The following is a 13,838-nucleotide window of genomic DNA, read 5'->3' as shown; positions in this document are numbered from 1 at the left end:
GGAAAAAAAAACACCACCCTGTTTTTATAATATATCAGCATTTTATCATTAGATACAGGAAAGTCTCTTTTAAATTTTGGCACATAGTTATATGCATTCTGTCAATAAATCATTAATTTCACCATGTTTCTTAAAATAGATGAAGTCTGGCAACTTTTTTCCCCCATTCTTTCAATTTTCCTGAATGTTCCTCTGCAATTTAACTTAATTCCACAGCCACTTGGAAATCTAATGAGGAGTAAATTAAGAGTTCACCCTTAAATCTTGAATATTCAAGCTATGGTATTGTTAATTTTGAAACTTTGAAGTGCTAAAGGGGCAAATAAGTTTTCAAACTACTAATTTGATTCCATTCTAAGATTGCAATAATTTTTCAGGTGCATACATTGACTTTATGTCCTTATTTTTGTGACCACCAAATTACGGGTATACTGGAAATGGTTTTGTGGATCAACCTTTGTACTGGATTGGAGATAAGCACTTTGTTTTGTTTGTTAGAGAGATTAAAACACAAAAAAAGTAATCTTCAAAAAGATTGTTAAATAATATTCTTTTTATGTTTAAAGCAAAGCAAAACAAAAAAGCCAAACAGAGAGGTATCTGCTAGTTCATGGAGTAAACAGCTGTTCATGTTAAAGTTCCCTCACCCCCCAAGAACACTGAGTTTGCTGTAAAAAGTTCAAATAACTGTCATCTTAATTTCTATTTACTTGAAACTTACAAAGTTTAAAATTGTGAGTTCAAGAAAAGCCTCAGTGTTTTGTATTCATTATGGAAAAACAGCATCAAGCAGTACAAGATGCAAGCTGTGTAAAATCCACATTCTTATGTAGCAGTTTGAACCATTATTTGGTTGACTGGCAACTTAGAATAAATACGCTTCCATTACTGTTGTCCTTTTTTAATTTATTGTAAGCTAATGCTCTAAAGCACTTTTTCAGCTTCTTTTTGGCTGCTCTTCACTATAATTTCTTTTTAGCATTTAGGTCAAACTTTACCTGAAGCATTTTTGGGTTTCAACTGAGCAAGAAGAACATTCAGTTCTCAATTTATAGTTTACTGTAGTCCTTATGTTCTTTGCTGTTCAGTTAATCTTTCAATTAAGAACTCCTTATTAAAATGTCTCTTCCCCCTTCTCCCCCACTTGTGGGTTAACACTTTGTCAAGAACAAAGCTGTGGTTCTTTTTAGGTAATACATTAAAAACCTTCTGTATCTTATTCTAAAGAGGTCCCTATAGTATGTGTAATCAAGTTGGATTACATGCTTTGCTTTTTTAAAAAATGCTTGTTGTTCCTTTGCCACTGCTCTTGGCTTTCAGACATAAGTTATTTTTCTGTCAAGTTGACACTTACCAGATCGAGGTATGCTAAACTTATGTAACACACTTCGCCTTCGCTAAGTACTTCCCATTTGTAGATCTTAACTGAGTTTATAAAACATTAATGTGGAGCTATGAATGCGCTTTCAGTATTACTGAAACTTCACTAAGAGTTGAATTGGTGCTTTTGGTAGCTTCACTACACTGAGCTGGAAATTTGGAGAATGCAGCCTGGAATGTCTAAATCCAAACCTTATGCACTTGCCACAGAACCTGGTCAGATTATATTGTGTTTCAGTTTTTCTTTAATAATTAAACTTAAGCGATTTTTGCCTTATGTATTTTAATCACAAGAATGTAAGGATGTCTGTAGGCAGTCCCACAGCAGGCCTGTGCCTGCGTGGTTGCTCACATAGAGGCCAATATGGTATTAAAGGGGAGAGCGTAAGGATAGGGCAGGTACACAGAAATAACTTTGTTTCTAGCTTCCTGAACCAAAAGTGATACTTGTATTTTTTACAGCTCTTACTGGATTAGTTCTCTCAATTTGCTTCACGTCTTCAGTTAGTTTCCACAGTGTTCTTAAAGCAAGGAGTTGCACAGTCTAGGTGTGTATTTCATGAGAAATTCCTGTCTGTTTTAAACCTTTTACCTGGTGATTTAATTTAGTATCTGTGGCTCTTGCACATGAGAAACAATAAATTATCTATCTTCCCAATTTTATGCAGTTCATGAGTGTTTTCTTTGTAGGTCTTTTACTGTTTCAGTCCTGCCAGCCCTTTTACATTTTAACTAGATGGAACAATCCTGGTCTCTTTAATCTTTCCTGATAAACAAGTGGAAAGCCACTATAAAGTCTCTTTTTTTTTTTTTTTTTTTTTTTTTTTTGTCCTTTTCTAGTCCTCTGTGTTCTTTTTGAAAGGTGTAGACAAACACTGCACGTAGAGCTCAAGGTTCTGAGGTACAGAGTGGATTTATAGCATAGCATAATGATGTTTTCTGTTTGTTCTCTGTCAGTAATTATTTTTAACGTTTTATTTCTTTCTGCAAAAGCCACTGAACAACACTTGGCTGGTATTTCCTTAGAAATATATGTAGTAACTCCATAGCCTGTTTTTTTACAGCTAATTTATGGTTTGTCACTGTCAACAAATAATTCTGTTGGTTTTGTCCAGGTGCATTACTCCGTACTTACCAGCACTAGTAAGTACATTGAGTACTGTGTGATACTTTACACCTCTCTTTAGTGGATACCAAAGACTTGTCACCTTGCTGTTAATTTCCTTTTCCAGAAATTTTGTTAATGCATTGAACTCCTTTGTCTCTCTAGGCACTTTGAAAGCTGATAATTTACTTCTCTTGTTTCCTATTTTCAAGCCAATTAGTCACTCCTGAGAAGCCCTTTACCCTTTTTAACCAAAGGCAGCATTACTTCTTGAAGAGTCTTTGAGAAAGATTGTCAAAAGCTTTTTGAAAATCCATGTCACAGCATCCCTGTGTTCTTTAGAGGTGTCAAATTTTAAAGGCAGTACTTCATCTACAAATGCCACCTTAACCCATCCTTGTTGTGTCACATTTATCTAAGTGTCTGTGAACTCTGTTCTTTCTGGTTTGCATGGTACAAGGATCATCATGTATCACAACTTTCCCATTAGTAGGAGCAGACTTACTGGTTTGTGATATATTGGCTTTCCCATGGGACCTTAAGTTAGTGTCCTGTTTGCCACCTCCCACTCCTGTGGTACTAAGACCACTTTAGGTGATAAGACCAAAATAACAAAGCAACAATTTTTGTACCTTGCTTTCCAATTCTTAATACAATCTGACTTCAGCAGTTTGTTTCAAATACATTTTTTTGTTTCTATTTTAAAGTCTCTTCTATTGTCTTTTTATCTTGGGACTCTTCTTTTGACTGTTTGGACCCTTCTTTTGACCTATTAAGAAGTTCTGACATAAGCTCTTCTGTGAGCTCAGTGACCAAAAAGGAAGAAATATCTGCTGGGTTTTTTAATTTATTTTGTTTCTGCCCCTTTTTTTTTTTTTTTTTCCCTAACTGTTTCTTAGGTTTCTCAGAGTGCCTTTTGCTATAATTTTATCTGAACAGTTCAATGCCTTTGTTTATCCTTGTTATCTTGCATATTTTTCACAGAGACTTCGCAGTTCAGTATGTTCTTTGAACTTTCTCAGATTATTAAATGGTGCTGTACTGAATATTTCTGTGACCCATTTAGGTCCTGCTCAGGTTCCAATGATGTCCCCAAATGGTTCAGTGCCTACTATTTATGTGCCTCCTGGATATGCCCCACAGGTATGTCTCTTCATTTGATTCTTTTTTAATTTCTTTTCATGCAAATTATGGGAGTAGAACCAAAATAGCTAATTCAGTAAATTAATGTCTCAAGTTTCAAAGTCACTGCAGGCAAGCAAGTAAATAAGGAAGAAGTCCTGTGGTATTTCTGTGATGGGAGACTTGTCATGCTGTATATGTGCACATTTAGTTATATATTAACTACTTACATGACAATAACAAGCACAGTTCCTTGTTGAGTTCAGGATCCTAATGTACTCTATGCCCTCTGAACATTAAATACAATCATGACCCAAATAATTCTTTCTATAGGACCTGTACTGAATTCTGGGTTAGTGGGTGTTTTCTTTTGGCACCAGTATAATTTTATATACGTACATATTTCACATCTGGGAATTTCCCTGCAGATAAGTAGTAAAACATATCAGCTACAAAAAGTGTAGCAAACAACATGGAAAAAATGTCAGTTGTCCCTTGGAGATAAATTATTGTATAATACATTTTTCCACAACATGTCTTAGAATGGGGCTCTATTTTCTGTGCTGTGCAATTTTTAATTTTGATGCCTGGAAATGTAATGAGAGCTAGATAACCTGGACATCCTTTAAAGGAGATTAAAAGGATGATTCCTTTGGCTGTTTTTGATACCTGTATTATAATAAGATGTGTAGCCTTCTAGATGGTGTCTCTTTCTTCTCCTTAACTGTAGAATGAGTCTAGGGGTTAATAGGTGGGACCTGGAAGTTAGGGAAGATGAATACCACTCTCCATCATGTAAGTCTTTCTCATGATGGTCTGTTGTTGTGACCAGTCTACATCTAACTGTATGCACCTCATGGTGTACACCAAGAAACTACAACATGTAAAATGCAACAGATTCAAGAAAACAAATTATAAACCAAGTAGCTTGGGTTTTTTTTGTGGAAGCTTCTTCCTACATAATCTGAATCTGCTCATAAAATCATGATAAATTGCTTTTTTTATGTGTGTAAGCAAAAAGGACTTAAATCAACTACATTTCAGTGTTTAGAGAATTTCACTGGAGAGCAGAAGTTCCAGTCATATTTACTGCTATTAATATATCCTGCCTTTGCATACCACACAGCTAAGGTTGAACCGATATAAAGCGTTGTCTTTAGTAAAATAACTCTTTTCCAGTAAAAGACAATTTCTATATACTGAAAATAGCCCATTTTAAAAAAAGTAATATAGTTTGTATGCAATTTAAAGCTGTGTTCACTTATGTAATTTATATTAATTTCCAGCTCTGTTTATGTAAGAAAGATACAGTCAGCTCTGTTGTGCACATACTTTTATGTCTTCTGAGTGTTATTGCTAATGTCTAAAGATCTTCTTTTTACCTTTATACAAGAACCATACAGCTACCTTTATGTAACTGTCTTTCTCAGTACAGCAGGGAAGTTTTGAAACAATTTCCTAGACCATCCTCACTTAGCTTGGGTTTGTTTGGCTAGCAGGGTCATTTTGGGGTTTGCAAATTAGATTGCAGTCAGAGAAAACAAAAGCAGAAGCTCCGTTCCAGATGTACCAGATGCACACCAGCCCCTAAGAGAGACATGGTAAAACCTGTGATAGATCCTCCAAACAGCTTTCTGTCATGGACACTGTGTAAGTGTTCACATCAGGTCATGGGACTAAATCTAGCTAAGCGTAATACCCTTAAGCTTGAACACTGGGCATGAAAGCAGCTTGGCATTAAGTGCTTTGATCTATTGATCTGCTCCTTTTGCACCAGATTACTCATTGGTGTATGTGTACACGTCCCTACCTGATTTCAAATATCAGTGAAAACTTATGGCATAGGGTTGTCTTGTCCCCTGCTTTTGAATATTGTAATGATATGCCAGATTCTGTGCTTCTCCTCCTTTTCTGGATAAATGTTTCATCTGAAAACTTATATTGCAGCCCCTGCTCTAGCATTATTTTACAGCATTTTACTAGGAAGCACAGAACAATTTATTCATTGGCATCCCAGACACTAAGGTTATTTACACCATGATACATACAAGTTAGATTATGCCAGAATCATCTCTAGGTATTATCAACAGTCATGTTTATTTGTGAATTTACCACTAGTTTTACAAAGCATCGCAATGGCAGTTCTTCCTGTCTGTTTTGTGCTTCAGGGAGGAAACCCTGGTTTTGGTCTAGTTGACGACTGACTCACCTGCTGAAGAGCATTTTGTGGTCCAGTTACTTCTGCAATATGTGCCTTTGTGCCTCCTCTCCACCAGGCCCCTTCTCACTTGCTATATGTGCCGTGCACAGCACTGCTCAGCTCCATGCATCTTGCACCACCACACTTACATCATGCGATTGCATTTGCTGCTTTCCTTTTTTGAGCTTCTAGCAACGTTGCTAAGGGCTGCACTCGAGTCCGTCAGCAAGAAGGCTGTCCTGTCACATGTCCCATTTGCCAGGGAGATTTTTGCTGGTGCAGTATTGCAAGTGCCTCTTTGGTTAATGTTGGAGGAGTGAGCCGGGCACGGAACAAAGACTGGGCACTGCTCTGCCTTTTCTCTCTCCATTTATATGGTGTGAGGTCTGTGCACCCAGCAAATCCCTTCCAGGGAGCAGTCTAGTAGTTACAGTGTAGAACAAATCCTAGGAGCAGTGTAGCATGCAAGCATTGTGAATGGGGGTGGAAACAGGACTCTGGGGAGGAGTGAGGCTGCTGCCATAAATATACCTGGTTGTTTATAAGATGTTACAGTCAGATTTTTTTAACAGTATTTTTCCCACTCACATTGAGAAATTATTTGCATTATTGCAGTTAATATACTTTAAAAGATCACAGTTAGCCCTTTAATTTACCTTTTTTAGGCTCTCATGTTTTCCTTTTGTCAAATTTAAGAGTTTTACTCTTCCTAGTTTTAATTGTTTGTAGAAACATACCTTTCAGACTGTCATTCCAAACACGTTCATTCTTCTGCTTGTTACCAAACATTTCTTTTTTTGGTGCATTGTGTCTCTCACTGTACAGGTTATTGAGGATAATGGTGTTCGAAGGGTTATGGTGGTTCCCCAGGCTCCAGAATTCCATCCTGGTGGTCATGCAGTGATACACAGGCCTCCACATCCCCAGCTGCCTGGCTTCCTGCCTCTTCCAGCCATGATGCCCCCTCCACCTCGTCATATATACTCACCCGTGACCGGAGCTGGTGACATGGCCACACAGTACATTCCACAGTATCACACCTCACAAGTATATGGTGATTTGGGTAAGTAGCTTGTCAAATATCTCAAGCTCTAGCAAAAGATAGAGTGCTTTACTAAAATCCAGCATCTGTGATGCTGATGTACAGGCTTTATCCAGCAACACTTAGAGCTTGAATAGAAGCTATACACAAAAGTTTTGTGAGGATACTAATGTAGTTTCTACTGAAGCATATTATTCCAGAATAAGTTTGTTTAATTAATTGACTTGTTTGGTGATCCACTAAACATACAGATTATTTCTTACTTGTATCAGTTTTAGATTTGTCCAGGAAAGCAGTGCAGGAAGTGTTTGTAGTGTTTCAGCTGATGTTTTCCCCTGAGATTCAGCATGTAAATCCACACCTGAGCACTGTTCCGAGATATCAGGTCTTGCAAGTATCCTGCTTGAAGCTTGAAACAGGAGTTCTTAGTATTGATTATGAAAAAAGTTTGCTATTTTTCATAAAACTGTATGCATTTAGTCCAATATCCATATAGAAATCTAACCTGCATAATCGGATGCCACCAACCTAAACTTAACACTGTAGTTGTAGCTGTCTTTGGTAGTGCTATTGACATCTGCTTTGAATACTGTTTGGTGGCAAAGTGTATGTGTGTGCTAACTCAGGAGCTGGTTTGTTAGATTAATATTTACATTTCTGGTAGTCTTGCTTTTCTGAAGATAAACTTCTGCTACAAGGCAGGTGCCGACCTTGAAAGACTTTGAAAGAGCAATGCCAGGTTGCTGTTTTTAAATATAGAAGCTAGAACCTATGGACTTACCAAAACTTTTTCATGTCACTGTAGATGCACAGATTCTCAGCGTTCTGTGCTACTACTAAAATATTTTTTAAATGTCCTCTGTGTAGTCACTGTGCTTAAATACTCGTGATGTATGAAGCTGTCAGACAGCAGCATAGCAGCGTATTGATCTTCCTGAAATTCTTAGTGTTTCTGTATTCTTAAGTTGTACTTTATTTCTTCCTTGCACTACTTTGATAACAGTACGTTATTAGATGTTCTTTTGGTGCTTATTTATAGTTTTATTAATTTCTTGGTGTCCTGTATATGACAGTTGTTTGCTTTTAGTTTTCTCAGTTAAGAGATTGGAGTATTAAATGCATAAAAGATGAAGTGTGCTTCTTAATGGAATAATATTTTTTAGATTTATGCTGCTAGGTTATATCCCTTTAGCAAATTATCTCTGAATTCATAATTAAACTGTGAATATTAAATATATATATATATATATATAAAGTGGGGTTCTTTGGTTTTGCTTTATTTTAAATATATATGTAAGATGTTCCTGGGTTTAGGCAATTAGAGGACTAGGGATGCTTTAATTTGCTACATGTTTGCTACAGATGTCATTTTTAATTCTGAACCACTAACTTTGGCTATGACTTTCCAAAGTCAAAACCCAGTCTTAGACTCCTGCATGAGGAATCTGAATTTAAGGGGCAAAAAAACCCAGAAGCACTTATAGGCATTCTCTAACAAGAGGACCTAAATCTCTAATGTTACTGAACATAAAATTTCTAAATAGTCACAGCTTCTTCAGTAGTCCTCTGTCAAATTTTCTGGAAATTAAGCTGACCTAAAAAAACAGACACTGAAAAGTTCTCTAGTTTTTTTATTTTTATCCTTCTTGCCTGAAGTTGTTATTTGAACTTGTTTTCTATGCTTCCTAGCACGTAAGGAGTAACAAATAATGAACTTCCTTCTTCATACTGAGCGACCTAACTTACCTGAAAATGGACAAATTCTATGCCAGTTTTGAAGAATGTATTTTTTGAGATCTTTCAGCATTTATCATGGATAGGGTTACACTCTGGAAAGAGTTGGTGTCATGTGGTGCACTGCTTTAAAGTCTTGCTTCAGTAAGCTGTTTCTAAGCATAAAGGTGAAATGTATTAAAAAATTAGAATTGGACAGAAAAGTTCACCAATATGCAGTTAATTTTTTTCATTGGTCGGATACTAACTTTTTTCAAAGCCACATTCTCATTTAGAGATGGGACTTTGGTGATGCTGCAGCAATGCCTTGGGGAACCATGTGCAGGTGTAATGTACTTACCAGACCTAGATAGACAGGGTCTTTCAGTTGCCCTATGCTTTTGTGGCATTTTTCCCTGTTGATTTCTCCTGAAGCACCATTAGAGTAATAGAGCTGTAGTTGCATTCTAAAATTTTTAAAACTTGTGTGTTTTTTCTTCAGCATTAAAGCAAACCTTCTTTGGTATAATAAAGTAGCACATTTTTCCTGGGTTGGCTTTATGCTGTACCTTACAGCTCAAGGAAGATAATAGAAACATTTTAAGAATAATTTGTACGTAGAAAAAAGATGTGGGAAGAAAAGTTGACAGTTTATCCCTTAACCTTGTTAATGTCCAATGTATATTATTTTACCTGCTGGAACTTCTGTTTTCCACTAGTAGTAGAGATGTAATGTTACACACAAGTGCATACTTAACAAACACAGCATTTTAAAGTAGATTTTTAATTACATTCTCTTCTCAGTAATAATTTTTTTGTCTTCTTTAATTTAGATACATTGCCTGCTCATGGAAGGTCCAACTTTAGAGATGAAAGGTCTAGTAAAACGTATGAAAGGTTACAAAAAAAATTAAAAGATCGACATGGAACTCAGAAGGATAAGTTAAACAGTCCTCCATCATCTCCTCAGAAATGTCCTTCCCCTACCAGTGAACATAATGGACTTACAAAAGGACAGGATGCAACTGGTATAAGCACAGGTTCTACCAAAAGCAAGTCTTTGGGTAAAGGAAAAAGCAATTCTCAGACAGACACAGAAATAGAAGGTAAGTGTTAATAAAAATTAGACATATATGTGTGTGTGTGTTTGTATATATATGTATATATGTTTGTGTGTGTGTATATATGCATAAAGCAAGTCCAGTATCTGACTAAGCATAGAGTTTGTAGGTAGAATACCACACATTGACAATCTTGAAGTAGAGTAGTAGCCTGTAACTGCCCTGACTCACACAGAATGGAGTTAAGGGCAGTTGACCTGCTCCTCACACTGGAACAATGGGCCTAAGAGAACAAAACTATTGACGTGCAAGTCTCCACATAGATTTGAGCAAATCTTATTAGTCATAAGACATAACACTGCTTAAAGAAAAATCTGTGCTTTGTCCAGAATTGTTGGTGCTTACATTTTAAGGAATCACTGAATATTGATGGCTTGCTTGATATTGCAGAATACATGGAAAGAACCAGGTGTCTAATACAGGAAACCTACATTCAACTTGTTAAAGAGGAGTATTTTGAAAAAGAGAGACTGTTGTATAAAATTCACATAATGCCTGTTCCTACCAACTCATTATTGAAAGGCATTTTTAGAAGAAGACTGGTCCTCACACTAGACCGTGTGAGTTCATGTTTTCTATGACAATACTGTAGGGAGTGTGTTTATTATTAATTCCTTGATTTCACTGGAAAGCTTGTCATCTCATAAATGAGCTGAATTTTCTCAGTACTGGTCATACAGTTGTTGTCAAGACTCATGGTGTGTCACTGTGCAACTTTCAGGTCACTGGCCTAGCACTTCAGATTCAGAACATGTCAGAGACTTGTCATCAGCCAAGTACAATTTTCTCAGAGTAGGGATTTGTAACTAATGATGCTGAGAGAAGGAAACTGTGATTTCTAAAGTCACTGAAGTTGAGGTGATGATGATTTTGTACCAATCTATACTAGATTGCTGTAAACCAAAAGGAAAGCAAAGAAAGTATGTTTACCTGAGACCAGAAATGTCAACCTAAAGGAGCTGTTCCTAGACATTTGCAGATGTAAAAGCTTAATACCAAGGGGCACCTTTGATATACAACTTAAATGCAGAAGTTGCGAGCTTCTTTTCCAAACTTAAATGAATACTTGTCCCTGTAGTTCCAGAGTGGCATTTGTTTTGGCTTCAGTTTACTTTCTGCTAGTTGATATTTATCTGTGGGCTACCTTTACCAAGGCACAGGTGGTAGAATAATCTGTTGCTTACATTTGTTATGAAAATTACATTAATGGTTTGTTAGAAATATTTTACATGAAAATTAAAAATTCCACTTTTCAAAAATATTTATTTCAGGAGACATTTTGCAGAATTATGTACTGTGAATTAGACTTGTAATAGCAAACAGAAGTAAAAAATGCCTTTAATTACTTACAGACTTAGAAATACAAAGTTGTAAATAGATTTGATGTTTTTAAAAGCGTTTTATCAGTCTTTGTTCTTCTTTTTCTTTTAGTGTAAAGCAGGTTAAGTGAGTTATACCTGGCCACACCTTCAAAACTGGGTAGCTTGTTCCATTACACTATTGAGATAGTAAAATTTTAATACTGTGTGAGAGAAAGCACATAAACCACTTTCTATAAACTTACTGAGTCCTCTATAAAACTTGGCTATACCTTCAGCTCAAAAAAACCCAGTTATTTCCCTGACATCTATCTGAAGGTTAAGCTGAGATTTGCCCTTGCAATTGAGGGAGGCCAACAGTGTTACCAGTAGTCCTCCACTTGGTGTGCAATAGCATATTTAAAGTACTCTAACTTGACTGCATCTATGTCTAAAGAGAAATCTAAAGGAGATATCTCAGCCAAGAGCTTAAGTTCTTCAGAGCAGTAGTTTGTTTAAAGTTATGCATTAATAAAATATAACCAGGCTTTCTGTATTCTATTAAATCAAATAACAGTTTTAGAAATAGTTCTATATTAACAACTTATTTGGGAGCTCTTTTGGTTTTAATTTTTTTATTCTAGATGAATGAACTATAGTAAGGTGTTCTATTTTATATGTACAGTTGTTGAATGTGAAGACCTGTTTCACTGTAAAGTCACTGAACAATATTAATGGGTACTTTTTGTTTGCTTTAATTATATTTTTAAGAAAAGGATGAAGAAACAAAGGCACTTGAAGCACTTCTTTCTAATGTAGCCAAGCCAGTGGTAAGTAAATAAAGCCTTCCATAAAATAAAAACGTATTTATTGCTTTAGACCCTTATTATTAGTCTTGTGAGGAAGAATATAGCTGGACCTACACTTACCTTTCAGAATCACGCTCTTCACTGGAAGCTGAATCTGAAAAGCAGTACCAAATATTTTATAAATGAGTTGAAAAGGACTTAAATTACATTCTCTGATTCTCTTTTGTCAGTGTTTCGCAGCTGCGATATTTTAATTTTTTTAGCACCTGAGAGCAGTTGAAAATACTCCTACACCTCTGAGTGAATTTACTGACAAGCTCCAGAACTTAGGCAATAACACCATATAGAGTGAAGAAAAACCTTGATGTTATTCAGTCCCAGTCCTGCTGCCTCTCCTGCCTCTCTTTTTGTCTTGATTACTGACCCCTCACATAGGAGCTGTATTTCTGGGGACCACACAGTCCCCCACCCGTTGCAGAAAAAAAGAAGGTAGCAGCATCAGAGGGATTCCCGTGTGTGAGTGACAGGGTTGGAAAGTATTTCCAGTATTTATCCCTGCCAAAGAATTAAGCGTTGTACCTCTTGTTCTGTCCTTCTGCCCTTGACCATCTTCTCTCAGGCTCTTGGGTACCTGCCTGTTTTAACACTTGTTCCATTAGTAGTTGTCTCCTCAGTGCTCCTTAGCTTATTTAGGCTTGGCTTCTTGCTATGCCTTGGAATAGCGTGAGTGTGTGTCACTGACGAGGAGCAAGTATGCCAGCCTAACTGCCTGGTTTATTGCAGACTGCTCAGTTTCACTGGGCACCATCTACTGAGCCCCATGACTTTTCTGCAGGTTGTAAATTTTCTAGTCCAGTCACAGAGTTTTGTAAAATGGATATGGATTTCTGCCTCATTGCAAATGCAGGATGGATGTAACTGTTAACTGCTTCTTTTTTTCCTCCATTACATTTTGCTGTTTGAACTTCTATGTCCACTGATAATAGAGCAGTGCCTTACTTACAGATTTCCTGACAGCTCTTTTTTCTTTTTTTTAACATCCTTCTGTCTTTAATCCTGTTACCTGCTTTTGTTCCATTGACTCCTGTAACTTCTCCTATAAGTTCTGGTCAATTGCAGCTTATTCTCTTAACATATTCTTTCCTTTTCCTCATATGGATATGCATGCATGTGTATAGAGAGTTTACCTAGTTTTTATACATTACAGCTTTTTATGTACTATAAGGATTTCCTTAATTCCCAGCTTCTGTGAGTACTCTTCCCTTTGCATTTCTGGTCATGTTCAATTTTTTCTGACTGTTGCTTTTACACTTTTGTTAAATTGGCCACAGTAAAGCTTCAGCTCTTCAGAATATTCTTTAGTCACATACCCTGTTTACACAAAGTAAATCAACCAGAATAACCCACATCTCTGTTTTAGCTTGGTACATAATATGGCTTCATTGTGTTACGGTTACTGTGTTAACAGTTGTCATCTGTTGTTTTAGAAGACTTATGGAAGGTTTATGTGAGTTGGCCAACAAATACTGCCCTGGGGGAGTAACTCAGGATAACAATTTTTCATCCTGTCAGAGACTTAAAGAATGTTTCACCCTCTTCAGTTTACACTTGTTGGTATATAATGGTTTCCACTAACACTCTAGGTTTCATGTTACGAGTCAAAGTCCTGTGAGTTGTCGATTACTCTGTAGTCTGTGATGTTGTCTTTGATCTCCCTCCTACTCTTCTGCTCTCTCTGTACTGAACAGTTGAAACCTCTAATCTTTTAATGTTCCAGTGAGATGTAATGCCACCTTTCACTCATACCAACTGCATTATTTCTCTGGGGTAAAAGAAGATAGACTATGAAGAGAAGTGTAGTTCATCAAGTGTATAAGGCAGTTTGGCATTAGTAAAGTTTCAGGTGTCATGTGCAGACAAAGCACTTAAGATAAGAAAACAGCAGGAGATCAAGAGAACAGTGAGAATGATGAGAGATTTGGGTAAGTGAGGCTAGACACATATGCTAACAGTTTTCAAGTAGGTAACAACTGCAGAAAGGAAGAATC

The 13,838-nt window shown here is 36.6% G+C and overlaps 1 protein-coding gene across 4 annotated transcripts in view; it reads left to right on the top strand.

Moving 5' to 3' along the window:
- The window catches only part of FNDC3A (fibronectin type III domain containing 3A), a 121,767-nt gene that overhangs the window by 68,159 nt on the left and 39,770 nt on the right, over positions 1-13,838 (top strand). For all 4 annotated transcript variants that reach the window (XM_051634781.1, XM_051634789.1, XM_051634805.1 and 1 more), the window contains 4 exons: positions 3,552-3,628; positions 6,633-6,870; positions 9,396-9,668; positions 11,753-11,811. In XM_051634781.1, the coding sequence (XP_051490741.1) occupies positions 3,552-3,628; positions 6,633-6,870; positions 9,396-9,668; positions 11,753-11,811 (647 nt within the window). The remainder of the gene's footprint in view (positions 1-3,551; positions 3,629-6,632; positions 6,871-9,395; positions 9,669-11,752; positions 11,812-13,838) is intronic.

The sequence above is a fragment of the Apus apus genome, chromosome 1 (assembly GCF_020740795.1).
Source record: "Apus apus isolate bApuApu2 chromosome 1, bApuApu2.pri.cur, whole genome shotgun sequence".
In the NCBI taxonomy this organism is placed as follows: Eukaryota; Metazoa; Chordata; class Aves; order Apodiformes; family Apodidae; genus Apus; species Apus apus.
This window is presented reverse-complemented; position numbering and strand designations above follow the sequence as displayed.